Source organism: Ammodytes marinus (genome assembly GCF_949987685.1).
Source record: "Ammodytes marinus genome assembly, chromosome: 3".
Taxonomy (NCBI): domain Eukaryota; kingdom Metazoa; phylum Chordata; class Actinopteri; order Uranoscopiformes; family Ammodytidae; genus Ammodytes; species Ammodytes marinus.
The window spans coordinates 5,134,201-5,150,134 of record NC_137232.1 but is presented as its reverse complement, the minus strand read 5'-3'; the positions used below and the strand labels follow the sequence as shown (position 1 = coordinate 5,150,134).

General features: G+C 41.3%; 2 protein-coding genes across 7 annotated transcripts in view; both read left to right on the top strand.

Annotated features, from left to right (window-relative positions):
• LOC307271399 (unconventional myosin-Ic-like) overlaps window positions 1-9,382 on the top strand; it is a 77,536-nt gene extending 68,154 nt beyond the window's left edge. For all 5 annotated transcript variants that reach the window (XM_080053836.1, XM_080053840.1, XM_080053839.1 and 2 more), the window contains exons 19-32: window positions 107-224; window positions 667-780; window positions 1,281-1,357; window positions 1,464-1,532; window positions 1,855-1,939; window positions 2,290-2,449; window positions 2,724-2,807; window positions 3,230-3,323; window positions 3,780-3,835; window positions 3,933-4,068; window positions 5,162-5,232; window positions 5,815-5,912; window positions 6,416-6,515; window positions 7,708-9,382. In XM_080053836.1, coding sequence (XP_079909962.1) covers window positions 107-224; window positions 667-780; window positions 1,281-1,357; window positions 1,464-1,532; window positions 1,855-1,939; window positions 2,290-2,449; window positions 2,724-2,807; window positions 3,230-3,323; window positions 3,780-3,835; window positions 3,933-4,068; window positions 5,162-5,232; window positions 5,815-5,912; window positions 6,416-6,515; window positions 7,708-7,734 — 1,289 coding nt within the window. In that variant the 3' untranslated portion in view covers window positions 7,735-9,382. The remainder of the gene's footprint in view (window positions 1-106; window positions 225-666; window positions 781-1,280; window positions 1,358-1,463; window positions 1,533-1,854; window positions 1,940-2,289; window positions 2,450-2,723; window positions 2,808-3,229; window positions 3,324-3,779; window positions 3,836-3,932; window positions 4,069-5,161; window positions 5,233-5,814; window positions 5,913-6,415; window positions 6,516-7,707) is intronic.
• Window positions 9,383-10,133: 751 nt separating this feature from the next.
• Window positions 10,134-15,934, top strand: part of LOC307269463 (large neutral amino acids transporter small subunit 4-like) — a 32,633-nt gene continuing 26,832 nt past the window's right edge. The window contains exons 1-2 of one of the 2 annotated variants that reach the window (XM_080052432.1): window positions 10,134-10,196; window positions 14,708-14,935. In XM_080052432.1, the coding sequence (XP_079908558.1) occupies window positions 14,776-14,935 (160 nt within the window). In that variant the 5' untranslated portion in view covers window positions 10,134-10,196; window positions 14,708-14,775. Of the gene's footprint in view, window positions 10,197-11,376; window positions 11,506-14,707; window positions 14,936-15,934 lie in introns of those variants that run through there. The other variant, XM_080052431.1, reaches the window with a different exon arrangement.

The window sequence follows — 15,934 nt, the reverse complement described above, 5'->3', positions numbered from 1 at the left end:
CCTCTCTCCCCCCATCTCCCTCTCCCTCTCTCCCCCCCTCTCCTCTCCCTCCCTCTCTCCCCCCTCTCTCCCTCTCTCCCTCTCTCCCTCTCCCCTCTCTCCCCAGGGCGTTTCGATGATGTGTTGATCCGTCACCAGGTCAAGTACCTGGGTCTGATGGAGAACCTGCGGGTGAGGAGAGCAGGCTTTGCTTACAGACGGCGCTACGAGGTCTTCCTCCAGAGGTGATGACTGCTTTATATCTGACCAGTGATGTTCATCTCAAGAAGAAATGAAGTGTATGTGGGCTCCAGACCCAGGACAGGTTTATATTCATAGTGCCCCCTCTTCCCATGCGCAATAGGATGAGAACCTTCAGCAAAGTGCTGAGGCAAACACTGATGCACATTATCAAGAAACAAATATACCTTCTTTGTCTTGTAAAACACTGTATTGTCTCCAGTGGCGTGTTTCTTCAACAAAGGCCGAGGAATATAACTGGTTAATGCACACGTTTTTGCTTTAACAGATGTGCTTTTTCTCACCTTCAGCTTTAATTCTTGAAGCAGTATTGTAGTCCTGACTGTGTGTGTGTGTGTGTGTGTGTGTGTGTGTGTGTGTGTGTGTGTGTCTGCGTGTCTGCGTGTCTGTCTGTCTGTCTGTCTGTCTGTCTGTGTGTCTGTGCAGGTATAAGTCCCTGTGTCCGGACACTTGGCCTAACTGGGATGGTAAACAGTCAGAGGGCGTGGCCACACTGGTCAAACATCTGGGATACAAGCCCGAGGAGTACAAACTGGGCAGGTCAGAGAAATCTATGAAAACATGTACTAGGGATGGAACCTAACCGATCCAATATCGGTATCGGGTCAGATAGGACTATTTATTGGATCTAGGATTTCAACTTTAAGACCAAAGCTACATGGTATAGCACAGGTTAATTTAAATGTATAAACAATTTGGATTTTTTTAATATTTTTTGCTCTTTTAAATCAGAATTGCTGTGTTTCTTAACCCTTTATAACTTAGCTACACATAATATCACCCCCCACAAAAAAAAAATCTTTATTTGATAATTATGATAAAACACAGATATTGGAATATGGTCAGAATTGAAACATAGCGGATCGCTGCGTGAGATGTAGAAGAGGTTTTGTTTATATATTTTTTTAAATATTTTTCACACTTATTAAAGTGATGGTTTTATCAATCAATCAAACTTTATTTATAAAGCACTTTTCATACAAGCAGATGTAACACAGTGCTTTAATATGTGTCCTTCTGTTGAAACTCAACCCTTTTAGATCCAAAATCTTCATCCGTTTCCCAAAGACCTTGTTTGCCACCGAGGACGCACTAGAGACCAGGAAACACAGCCTAGGTGAGAGCCTCCTCCCACATGACTGAAGATGTGTGCTGACCATTGGTTTGAGTTTGTCATGTTTACATGTCTCTGTGATCCCCCCCCCCCCCCCCCCCCCCCACAGCCACCAAGCTGCAGGCTGGATGGAGAGGCTACAGCCAGAAGTCCAAATACAGGAAACTAAGAACCTCAGGTGGGGAACATTCCTCAGTTTGTATTTCTTCTGATAAAGCCAGAGTTAAAATCTTTATTTCATTGTTACAACATTTAAGGTTTAACAACAGATTTTAGATACAGCCTTTTTTAAATTTTCCAAATCAAACAAATACTATGTACTGTTCTTAAGATTGCATTCGCAGCATATTTTTTAAAAGTCATATAGACAACAAAATTAAAATAGACCAGTGCTTGGAAAAAGCAATGTGTTTGCCTGCTGCGTCTGGCCTTAACAGCTCTCTCTCTCTCTGTAAGTGAAATGTATTAGTGAGTGACTGTGTATGTAATGCACCGTGCAGCTATCGCCATCCAGGCCTGGTGGAGAGGCATCCTGGCCAGGAGGAGGGCCCGGCGCAGGAGAGAGGCTGCTGACACCATCCGCAGGTACACACAAACACACACACAGACACACACACACACACACCCACACACACACACACGTGCACGCACCAACACGTACACACACACACACACACACACACACACACACACACACACACAAACAAACCAGCAGAGGTCAGCACAATACACTCACTGGGCAGAATGTCTGTTAACATGGCATTTTAAAATGAGCAATGAGTCAGTAGGTCTCAGAAGAGTTGACCTCATATCAATATCAAGATTCATTGAACATAATGAAGGATTATTTCGTTTTTTTTCCCCCTCATATGTAAAGGTTTGTACTGTAAAAAGCTTTTCTTTAATATAAATCCTGTCTTTGCCTTGGTCCTCAGGTTCATCAAAGGCTTCATCTACCGCCACCAGGAGCGCTGTCCAGAGAACGAGTACTTCCTGGACTACGTGAGATACTCCTTCCTCATGAACCTGCACAGGAACCTGCCCAACAACCTGCTGGACAAGAGCTGGCCCACACCGCCTGCTGCTCTCACTGAGGTGGGCACACTGCATACACACACATACAACACATACCACACACACACACACACATACATGCAAAACAGGCATGCACACACACACACACACACACACACACACAACACAGGCAGACACACACACAAATTTGAGGAGTATTTTATTTAAATTAAATTTATAATAACATTTAACTTAATGTCACATTTAATAACCAATAACCTGAACAGATTTGAACACAAAGAACAATATAAGCAACATGAATAAATAAATAACCAAAGAGTGTCTGTGACTTTAGGCCTCGGAGTATCTGCGTAAGTTGTGTATGCAGAACATGGTGTGGAGCTACTGCAAGAAGATCAGTCCAGAGTGGAAACATCAGGTCAGTGTCAATGTCCAGTCAAGACACACTCCCTGCATTCCGAATCGCATACTTTCTACTATTTAGTATGGTAGAAAAAAAACTGCATCCTATTTGGGCGATTCTGACCCATAATCCAGTGCGAACCTGAAGTGACTTCACATCGACGGAGCCTCCATATGAAAACAAACAGGGATGCGACGGATATAAAAGCAAGAGGCAAAATCAAAGCGCAATGTGATGATGAAATAAACAAGTAAAAGTGTGTCCCAATAGTATGCCTACTGCATCCTAACCAGATTATTTTTATCGTTGGATGTAGTATGTAGAATAGAAAAAAAATAAAGAGTATGTGATTCGGAACGCAGGGTCTGTGTTTCTGACAGTCAGCTGTCTGTTTGCTGCTCTCCTCTGCTTCACTGTCTACTCATGTCTTTGACTAGATGGAGCAGAAGATGATCGCCAGTGAGATCTTCAAGGAGAAGAAGGACAACTACCCACAGAGCGTGCCCAAGCTGTTTGTCAGCACCAGGCTCAGTAAGACATTTCATCTGCTACAACAACTGATGACACACTCACACTAGGACCACCCTTCCCTTACCGTGTTGAAGCATGCACATGTGTGCATTGTACACTTATATAGAGTTTATGGTTATATGATTGTTTTTTAATTATTTTCATCCGGCCAATTCTTCAGCAAACATTCCATCTTGGCATCAGACCTATGAAAACGCAAAGGAAACACATTCTTTTAAATGTCAGCATAGGGTAATAGGTGCAGGTAAACTGAAAGCAGGCCCACTGTCTATGCAGTGGGACTGCAATGCACATGCTCATGCTCGTACATGAGCATCTGTAACGGGCAGAAGCAAACCTCTTCCCTTCCAGCTAAGGCCAAGGGAGTGTACGGTATGAACACTGTAGGATGGCTTAGTGTGAGCTGCTTAGTGTAGAACACCCTACAGGCTTGATATAAATTGTCCTCTTGTTCAGATGGAGAGGACATTAACCCCAAGGCGGTCCAGGCTCTGGGCAGTGAGAAGATGAAGGTAAGTCCACCAAAGTCACTAAACAAAAAGGGCCATTTTAAAACATCTCTTAAAGGTACAGTATATATTCATAAACCGTGGTCCATTGTGTTCCCAGTATGCAGTGCCAGTCACCAAGTACGACAGGAAAGGCTACAAGGCCCGGCCCCGCCAGCTGCTGCTCACCTCTGACAGCGTGGTCATCGTAGAGGAGGGCAAACTCAAACAACGCATTGAGTATGGAGCCCTGAAAGGTCAGAGATCAACAGGTCTAGGCCTGGCCCAGACTGTCCCTCCATTCCAAATCACATACTCTTTCTTTTTTCTATTTTACATTCTAAATCCGACGATAAAAATAATCTGGTTAGGATGCAGTAGGCATACTATTGGGACACACTTTTACTTGTTTATTTCATCATCACATTGCGCTTTGATCTTGCCTCTTGCTTTTATATCCGTCCCATCCCCGTTTGCTTTCATATGGAGGCTCCGTCGATGTGACGTCACTTCACGTGCACACTGGATTATGGGTCAGAATCGCCCAAATAGGATGCTGTTTTCAACACTAAAAATCTTGGCCGGATGTAGTAGACATCCGGGTCTTTCTTACCATCCTAAATCTGGCCACAAGAATCGGGACATACTAAATCTTTTTTCTACCATACTAAATAGTAGAAAGTACGCGATTCGGAACGCAGGGTGAGAATGTACATAGTCCAATCTGATTGGTCCAACCTTGCCTATAGTTGACTATTCATCTCTGCTCATTGAATTTCTTCTCTGCTCATTGATCCATATTCTCATTTGCGCCATTTGCTTTTTCTTTTTTTTTCACACGCCAGACAAAGGGGCTGAGACGCACAATTAAAGTTTGTCCTATTGACTTGGCATTGGAATTTATTTAATCTCAACGTAGTCTAACCATTCACCTACACTATGGAGATTGATTATAGAATCAGGAGTTATTTTCATGTTTTTATTAACAGTATTATAAATAAGTCTGATATTAATTCCACAACAGGCGATCGTGTATCATAATTGATTGGGAGAAACAAGGCACTTCCATGTCAAATTAAAAGACATGCAGCACACCCCCAAATAGCCGGAATAGAATGGAATAGTTCACTTTTTTGGGGTCTGCCGTACAGCAGTCAGTCTGTGTGTGAACGAGTGGAACCTGGAACCATGTAAAGCGCTTTGGGTGCCTTGAAAAGCGCTATATAAATCCAATCCATTATTATTATTATTATTAGTCATGCTTTGTGACCAGCGGCTTCTTTTAGATGTGTAGAGTGTTGATTTAATTCTCATTCAAACCGTCCTACCCCCTCCCTCCCCCCCCCCCAGGTGTGTCAGTCAGCTCTCTCAGTGACGGCCTGTTTGTTCTGCACGTGCCCAGTGAAGACAACAAACAAAAGGTGAGACCAAGGAAATGTGACCACTTCATCACATCTCTCAAGTAGTGCATCTATTATTTATAGATAGATAGATAGATAGATAGATAGATAGATAGATAGATAGATAGATAGATAGATAGATAGATAGATAGATAGATAGATAGATAGATAGATAGATAGATAGATAGATAGATAGATAGATAGATAGATAGATAGATAGATAGATAGATAGATAGATGGGTAGATGGGTAGATGGATAGATGGATAGATGGATAGATAGATAGATAGATAGATAGATAGATCGATACAATAGATAGATGGATGGATGGATGGATAGACAGACAGATAGATAGATAGACAGAGACAGACAGACAGACAGACAGACAGTAGGTATGTTTGTAACTGCGTTTTGCTGTGTGTGTGTGTGTGTGTGTGTGTGTGTGTGTGTGTGTGTGTGTGTGTGTGTGTGTGTGTGTGTGTGTGTGTGTGTGTGTGTGTGTGTGTGTGTGTGTGTGTGTGTGTGTGTGTGTGTGTGTGTGTGTGTGTGTGTGTGTGTGTGTGTGTGTGTGTGTGTGTGTGTGTGTGTGTGTTCGTTCTTCCCAGGGAGACGTGGTTCTGCAGAGCGACCACATCATCGAGACCTTGACCAAGATCGCCATCTGCGCCGACAAAGTGAACAGCATCAACATCAACCAGGGCAGGTGAGAAGCAGCTTGGACCCAGGGATGGGCCAACGTGACCACAAGGATGTCACTGTGCTCCTAAAGGAGAAGTTCAACATTTTAATTATTTTTTTTTGCTTTTTGCCTCACTCTCCGGCTCAATATAAATCCTTCCTTTTAACTGCGGGTGCATTTTTTTTTATAGAAATGGACAAAGGTCGCTCATCCAGGTTAGCTTAGCTCAAACAAGGCAGGTCAAAATATAAACTTTCACTAAACGCTCCTGTGTGCTTGTTGTGGACTTGTTTATTTACCGTGTTATGTTGCGTTCTATATTTCTACGGTTACAGGAACGCTTTCTGTCTTCTTCTCTTGAGCCGGAGAGTAAAGCTAAACATTTTAAATGAATTTGTCCTCGGTCCTTACATAATGCTAACAGCATTGTAGCACTCCTCCTACACACAGAAGAAGCTTGTAGATGTAGACAGTAGTGAAGAGCAGGCCCTGGCTCAATATAACTGTCCCTGTGTTCCTCTCTGCAGTATAACGTTTACCTTGGCCCAGGGGAAAGAGGGGATCATCGACTTCACCGCCGGGTCAGAACTACTGGTGGCCAAGGCCAAGAACGGACACCTGTCTGTGGTGAGTCTGCTACGTCTCATTCACACAGATCAGCCAGTGTTTATGATCATAAAGGTATGGAAGTAAATACCTCTGTCCTCACTGGCAGGACAGCAGCTCTAGCTCAGCTAATTGTAAATGGTAAAATGGACTTGACTTATATAGCGCTTTTTAGCAGATTTTCTCAGCCCCAAAGCTTTACATATCTTAACAAATTCACCCATTCATACACACACTCATACACCGATGGCAGGACTGAGTGGGTGTGATGTGCTCAGATTTGTATCAACAGCTGCCTAGCAACATAAATCAAAACCCCTGTAGCATCTTGATTAATGCATAGAAATGAAATGAGTCCCACCCCCTTAAACTATGTGAGAGAAGCTCAAAAAAATAAATAAATAAAGAAGATATTGTGTTAAAACTTGAACCAATGTAATGTTGTGGTTACAGCGTGGTGCACTGCCCCCCAGTGGCAATAGAATAAATAAATGCAGCTTTAATATCTTCATCCATCTATCAACTAACATATTTCAAGAAACATATACTCTGTTCATTTCTGTTGTTTTTCAGGGACTCTAAAATCCTCTTAGACTTCATAGCCAAACCACTTTAGAAGTCAGTCCATTACATTACACTACGCTGACGCATTTATCCAAAGTGATTTCCAATAGGGCGATTCAACCATGAAGGTAGTAACTCAGAACAGCAAGTACATTTGCTTCAAATAAACCAAACTACAAAGTACCACATGTAAGTGCTACGTGTAGGTGTCACAAGGGCAATTTATAATAAATAAATATAATAATAAATTTAATTAATAAAGCATCATCTTCCTAGACAAAGGGTAGTTCAAATCCTTAAAGGAATACTTCACCCATACGGAACCAGCATTCTATCATTATAAAATCACTATTATAATATAATGAATTAGGTTTTTCTTCCCTCAGTCTTTCCTCAGTCTTCCCTTAGCCCAGCTGTCCTGTTAATCCTAACCCTACATTTTACCATGTGTGATGTCACACTAGTAAAATATAGGGTTAGACAGTGAGACCATAAAACACTCTTTCTGCCTTTTCTCAGGCTAGGATGAACCCATTTCTATAGTCTTTGCACATTTATACTACATAGGATCTCAGAGTTCAATACACCTTCATATTCACACCGGTGAAGTAGGTCTTTAACTAGCTCTTTCTGATGTTTTTCTCCTTAGACGGCTCCCAGACTGAACTCCAGATGATGGCCACACACACACACACACACACACACACCTGCAGTTCTCCTGACCCTCTCCCATCCTCCTCCAATCACACAACCCTGCTCCGCTTAACAGCCAATCAAAAACCAGCTGTCACTACATAGGTGGCATGAGCTTCCAATTTTAAAAAAAAGAAAGAAAAAAAAAACATTAAAAGAACACGTAAAAAAAATCCAGCGAAACTAATTGATATATTTATGTTTATATATATATAATATTTTGGGGGATTAATACTGTTAATGCTGTTTGAATAAAACGTCAGATTTTTATATATGAGGCCAAGGAATAACAAATAATTTGGTGCACTTTTCTTGCACCGTCCGTGCGTGTTTATTGTGCTTTATATTGGGGAACATGAACAAGAAAAGAAATGATGAGGGAAGAGTCGCAAATGAGAGACAGCAATGAAAAGAAAATATGACTGTTGATGATGAGAATCAGGGTTTAGATGTTGCCTTTTTTTGCCTCTGTTTTTCCTGTTTTACTTTTTCTGCTTGACTTTAAAAAAAGGCTTGATTGGTCCTTCTGGCACACCTTTATTTGTTCTAACTGCGGTGGAAGGCTTGTCATTGGAGCATGACAGAAACCAGGCTGACAGTGTATGTAGGATGGCTGTTGTTGACAGGTTGGAGGGGGAAGAGGAGGAACAACTTTTCAACCATATGGTAACGGCCTATGCACAGCTAGTTGGATGTACTACTGAACACATTTAAAAAAAAAAATCATTTAAAACCAAATGTTATACAGTGTAAGGGATCCACTACATTGAATAAACAGCGTATAATGGAAATGCTGATAAAAAGGAAACCCAGTATGTGAGAAGCGAGTGAGAAAAGGGTTAGAGAAAGGTTGAAAGAAAGATGATAGAACGCATGCCTTTAACCCCCTCCAGGTGCCTTTCTCCTTGACTCATTTTTTTTTTGTTTTAATAATGAGTTGTCTATTGATGTGTATGGGAAACCATGACCGGAGAATGAGTGGAGTGAAAGTGTAGATCCCGATGCCAGCAGCTTGTACAGCAGTCTGCCCTTTGTTCAGAAGCACATGACCTGCTCCCAGGCCCCAGCTCCTCTACTTCCACTTCCCCTCTATATGCTTTAGCTTTCCACCCTGATCTGCCCGTTGTCCACCTTGCTCAATGACGTAACTCTTTCTCTCCATGACTCTGGGTGGCGAGGCGGGACAGTGCGACTGCACAAAAAAATATATATACTAGCCAAAGACCCTGTTGATTTATATAGTGATTCTGTGTCTGTATGATTTATATGATATTATATCTGTTCTGAATGTTTGTTTTTTTTGTTTAGGAGGGAGATCTATGTGTACAGCTTGTGTTTTAAATAAGAGATTCAAGCCAAGTTGAGGAAAAAGCTTCTAGTATTGTTTGTTAACGCAAACGTGTTCATGTGCCTTGTTGGATAGCAATACGACAGATTAGTTTTGACATTTCCCAGCAGCACCTGAAGGTCTCCTCCCTCCTGTGTGTGTAGAAATAAGCTTTATTCAAACCAAACCTTAAGTTGATCTCTTGACTTACAAGATGCACTCCTTTCGTATGCACCACACCAATGTATCATTTCTGCCAACTCACTAAATGATAAAGATACTAAAGAGATTTGAAAAATAAAATTTGAAAAATACAATATGATTCAACGGCTGTCTGTGGTCTGTATTTGTATTTGTTCCTGATCAGCTGTGTGTGTGTATGTGTGTGTGTGTGTGTGTGCGTGCGCAGCAGACACCCACATTATATCAAATCAAATATAGATAGTACAAAGAAAGAGCAGGAAGCTAATAGGCTAGCTAGTGTTCACTGTGCAGCTGTGTTACATTGGAAGGAAATAAAATAAAAAAAAAATAATACGCAATAAGACAATATATTACATCATGCTAATGGTATCTGCCTTAGGTCCCAGATATGAGTATTGTAAAGAGAAATGTTAACAACAGTCCCCTCGTTTAAAAAAAAAGCTCTGGCTAAGTTAGCTACTGTCCTGTGTTTAAATCTACCAACAAGGGTGGAATGTAACTCAGTGAATTATCTTAAAGGTGCAGTGTATAATATCAGAATATTGACACAAAAAAGTGATGATTTTTTTTTAGATTACAACACTCCCCTGGTAACCACTCCCCTTTGAATAATGGAAGAAGCTACAGTGGCTTTCAAGACAAGCAGCTAGTAACTAAAGATGGCATCATCCACCACTGCCTCAAGTCTTTCCTTAATATCAATGAAGTGAAGACTTATTTAGTTATTTATTCTATAGAACTTCGTTTTCATCTTTCAACAGGTGCATTTCCCCAGGACGCCCACTATTTAAAAAAAATATGCATATGGGTGTCTATTCTGTGCTACTGTAGAAATATGGCGGCGGTCCCACTCCTATGTAGCTTTGAAAGGCTCATGCTAAGGGAATACAAGAAACAACTACATCTATTTTGAAGTGAGTATACACTTATTAAAAACATACTTATGAATATTATCTTCCCTTTCTACCAAGTCTGTTCTGAAAAATGCCAATACATTTTACACCCTGTAGGCTACCTTTAAGTACTGTACAACAATGGCAAAAAGTGTCACTGGTAGTAGCTATTCATCTAGGCCTGCTTGACTTTGACATCAAGCATTATCCCATCGCTGATTCCACCTTTAAAATCATCAAGGGAACATACAAACACGGTTTCATACAAATGACAATGTTACTCAGTGATTGGTCATGATGTTGGACCTTATCAAGTTAAAAACAATGGTCCAAAAAAATGTATTATCTCTTCGTGCAAACTGGTTTTAGTAGGCTACACACGTGTTACTTTGTATAAAAGTATCCTACTTCTTCCACCACTGTCTATCAATAACAGAGTCAGCTGGTGTCGTTGTCAGACGCTGCCACTAGATGTCGCCCTCGCTGTGCTTAACCCCTCAGTGGTTATTGTTTTCATTCGCTCTTTCCACTGAACTATGTGAACCGCGTCCACGCCTGTGTTTCTAGGAATCCCTCGTTAGTATGAAGTAGGGAACAAACAGGGAGTTACCTCACATGTTAATGCCGGGATAAATAGCCTACGTACATACACTGCTTTCATTAACCCTGCAGGCTTTTGACTACACTTAGTAAAACAAGGATTAGGCCAGTTAATTGTCAAGTCAGAACAAAGCTCCCAGTCAGATTGGAGTACTTATTAGTCATAACTCTCTATATAGGCTACCGTGTGTTGTTGAGAAATGCCTCAAAGGCAGGATGGGGCCATTTAAGCACAAACAAAACTTTTCCCAAGTTCATTCTGTTATGCACAAGCTGTAATAGGCTAATCGTTTTCTTGTAGCCTATTAATAACCACTGTATTATTTAATTATATGTGTATAACGTTGGATAACATGACAAACATCAAACGTCTGTTTGATTTTTACATTCCCTATTTGCCTTCTGCAAAAGCGGAATTTGTTTTCCCAACAATATTTTCGGTATTAGGAAACAACACATGTAATATTGACGCCCTGCCATTGGCTGACGCTGGTCTCTAGCTCAGCCACCAGCCAATGGGGAAGAGGCGGTGTTTGTGTATCTGCTGCTATAAAGAGTCTGCAATGAGGGATGAGAGGAGAAAGCACATTAGAAGTGATTCAAATGAACCAGGACCGACCAAAAATCATCTCGCACGCCTAATTCACACCGCTGCTGCTTCTTGAACCGACATCTGGAGATCTTGACTTGCAGCGGTTGACTCGTTCAAGGGAATCCGGGGAATTCTCAGGTAAGAGCTGCCCGCACTAAGGATGCTCCACACTGGAGGAAGAGAGGCTGGCTCACGGGGCAGTGTCGGCTGGCTTTACACAGGCTATACGGAAAAAGCCATCGATCTCACAATGACACAATCATACACATAGGATTTTTTTTTTTTTTTTTTTTGCGACAAAATGTTCTCATTGACTTTGAGCCGTTTCTCATCTCCGCGGTGCCCTTTGTTCAATGGCTGTGGATAGGAAAAACTGAAGCTGCAACCGCCTTCAACAAACTTGCAGTCTATCAGTGTTTTGATCGATTGGATCATTTTGTATGCCTACTATCCTATGCTTCGATCATTGTACCAAATACACACACATACACACACTTACACTTGATAAAGTCACATCAAGATGAATTGTTGCATTTTTTTTTTCATTGTCATCCCCAATTGCGATCACTTTCATGCAGCCTACTGTATCTGGCTCGTGCTCTCTGACCTCGGTAGATAGAGCGTTAATTCAGCACAGTGTTTTAAAGTTGTGAGTATTTGTAACCTAAAAATCCGCTCGGGCTCATAGAGACAGACATACAGCTGCAAAACAGCAAAGTAACAGCTGAAGCTCTCTGTACGGGCAAGCTTTTCGTCGCCAGTTGGCTTGTAGTTTACTGTCTTTGTTTCCGCAACATGATGGCAAGTCCCCGAACTGTTGTTGATAACCGAACAGCTGAGCGCGTCTGTTATGTAGGACTAGATGTGCGTTAAGTTACTGAAGGACAAAGCGTGCAGTTCCGGAAAAGTGCAGGGATTGCCTTCAAGATAAAAGCGTATAAACTATCCTAGGTACCGACCAATTTTCAGTTTCAGGAATATTTGTTCTATTTCAGTGGTCATTAAGCCATATTAAGATAAAATATTCTACCTAGGCCTACTGTATTAATAACATCCAATTTGTTTTTTTATTAAAAATAGGCTAGTTTTGTAATTTAGCCTGCCTAGCCTAGGACTTGGTTAGCCTATAGCATAGCCTATTGTGGTGTGATTTGCACAGTTGTTGAGTGGCTGTTATTTCAACTAATAGGCTATATATTTTGTTATTATAATGATAATGATAATATTCTATCAAAATAAACACACAATAAGAAGCAGTTGGACTATTATTTTGAAACTAACAACCGGAGCAGCGCTGTGTTACTACGGCTGTCTCGCCTGTGTGCAGGGAGGAGATGCAGATTGTTTTTTTTAGTGATGAGTGGGGGGTGTTCTGTGCGGATGATTTCAGTCCAGTTCAGACCAGTTCCAGCGCTGCTCTTCATTCACCGCAATATAGCCTTCCTACTTTGTCTTATTGTTCTCAGTGCTATGATTGGTTGAATAACTGATTATAAAAACTATCTAAGTGATGTCTGTACCATAAATAGTATAGTAGGCCTATATGGACTGAGCGCGTCATCATCGGTGTGTTTCACCAGCCTTGCTCAGCTCTGGAGAGAACGAGTCACATCCATAGACTGCACGGTCACATCAAGTTACTGTTCCGACAAAAACATCTTGTCATTTGGCCTATAGCGTTCAGTGCTTTGTTTTTTAGCAGTTGTTATTATCAGTAGGCTATATGCTACATCCCGTTTAAATACAATAGGCCTTATAGGCTAGAATAAGAACAAATAAATAGGCTATAATAAAAATAAAGATAGCCTTCAAATGTTAGGCTATTCGTTTATATTATGAATTCACGTCAGGCTATGTGTGTAGCCTAGTATCAGTCGGTGCTTCACGGTATTCACATTAGGTTATGTCTTCCCAATGAAACAGCACATCACTTGTTATCATTTTGAGCTGTTTGCCTACTATAGAGTCTAGGCTAATTATTCTGCTTATTAGAAGGAATGACTTGATGCTTTCTCTGTGTCATTTACAAGTTGTAGGCCTACGTGTAGCCTAGGCCTAGTGTGTATTTTGTTCGTCACATTGACGGTTATTAGCCTTATTTCACAGTGCAGTTCTTCATTGTATAAGTATCCTCCATCATATGTAACCTATCAAAGCAGAGAGGCAGCGCGAACGCTCACAGTCTCGCGCCGCGCTGGTTCGAACCGGCTGGAGCTCGCGGTGCGTTCAGGTGCGGTGGAGTTTTTCTAAACACAGACTTGTTTTGATTTAAATAGGCTTCGTTGCGCTCGACACACACACCCGCTTCAACAGTGAAACATTTCTGTTTCTGTTTTCATTCAAGCAGAAACAAGTCGAGTGGGTGGTCGTGTCCTGTGCAGGTAGGCCGTATAATGTTTATACCACCAAATTAAGGTAGACTAGGCTAAACCTTATTGTTATATTTATGTGATCTGTTGATTTCGACCTTAAGAAAGCTTGGAATTTAATTATGGCATCATCCCAATTTTAATGTAAAAAACAACAACTAACAAAATATACGTCAAAAAAGACCCCTCTGTAGTCGTCCCCCACAGGGTCTGAATGCAACATCAACCTCACGTGTAGTTGCTGCACGAGCTATGTCACTAGCAACCAATAGGATAGCAGCTGTGAAGTCCCTCAAACCAATCAGATATGTCAGGGGGCGGTTTTCATATTTATAGGAGGGATTTCTTTACCTCAAAGGCTTCAACTGTTTTCTGTTTGTGGTGGGAGTCTTCTTCTAGACCGTGACCACCATCATCAGGAACAAAGAAATGTAGCCTATGTATATAGGCCTATAGATCCAGGCCTATGTCGCCTGAAATAGTATTTATTGTAAAAGGACAACCAAGCTGAACAAAGATAGGTTAAAACAAAGCCTACTGTTACTGTTACTTGTCTACATAGGCTACAACAAGTAGACAAACAAGCATAGTATTGCCTATAGTGCATTGGTGTACGTACAGAAGGCTATACGCTCATATAAAGCTTAAATGTGGAATAGTCATCGATTCTGGAGAACTCTTGTTGTCAAATTCACTTTTTGTCAGAATCATTGAATATCTCCTCATGATCTACCTGCACGTACACTGCTTTGTCTGCGCTGAAATAAAGGGACCTTTACACTGCAACGTTTCCAACATAAACACAGTATTTCTACGTTTCAGGACCTTCATTTACATGGCTAGCGTTTTGCGGGGCCTGAAGACGTAAACCTTTGTAACAAGGTTCCAGAGTGGAATCTTAATACGCAACTCCACATATATAACATGCATTTCTTATAACCTCCCCCTCTCCCCCTCATCTTGTGTTCCAGGCTCCTGCAGCCTCCCCTAGCCTCCAGTCCAGTAGGCCCAGGCTAGTCTCCCCTCCGACCCAGGCGACATGGCTCCCTCCCTGGCCACGGCCTTCGCCCGGCGCTGGTGGATGGCGGTGACGGCAGTCATTGAGAACCTGCTCTTCTCTGCCGTGCTGCTGGGCTGGGGCTCCCTGCTCATCATGCTCAAGTCTGAAGGCTTTTACTCCTACCTGTGCCATAGACCAGGTGAGTCTGCTTTAAATAGGCATAAGGGTTATCATATAACACAGGGGGAGGGGGAGGTGTATTTGATTGAAATGTATTGAAAATGTTCATGCTACCTGATGTAAAAATCCTCTATTTCAGACTCAAACACCAAATAACAACAAACCAAATACATAATATACAAACTTGAAAACACGACAATTTCATAGTTCATATAATATATCGTCATTAAAAATGTACACGTTTCGTAAATAAATGACAAAGCAGCCTTAAAGTAATAGGCTGCATGACGTCCCTTGATAAACGTATGGATACATCTCAGGTGTTTTTAGATGCAGAAGGCTACAATTATTTGACCCCATCATTGCTTTAAAAGTAACTCGGCACATTAACTCAAATGCTTCCTAATATAACTCATTTTGAGGTACTTCACTTAAAAAACTAGTAAAAAACTATTATGCAATTGTTGCAAATTATAAACAGTCTGATAAGGTCATATACAGCCGCGGAAAAAATTAAGAGACCAGTCTGGATTTTTCTTCAATCTTCATCTCTACATTACTTCATGGGAATGCTCTTAATGACAATATTTTTATTGTGAATTTGGAAGAAATGTTGTCAGTAGTTTATAAAATAAAACCAAAATGTTGATTCTACTCAAACATATGCCTATAAATAGTAAGAGACACTGATCATTTGGAGTGGTCTCTTAATTTTTTCCACGGCTGTATAATCAGTAGGAGGTAACTCGCCAACTTGGTAACCACTGGTTGTCATAAAAGCAAGACAGGGTGGATGTAAACTTAACAGCAACCCACTAAAATCACAGTTTCTCATCATATCCACCATAAGTGGTTTGTCTTTCAGTGGCCTCCATTGCCAGACGGCTTGATCGAATGTGTGAATGAGAGCATTCATTCTCCCCAGACTGTTCCCCGACTCTTTTCATCCTCTGAGTGTCTCTCTCTCTGTGTCCCACAAAAGGAGCATTGATGAAAGCCTTGCAGGGTTCATTTCTGC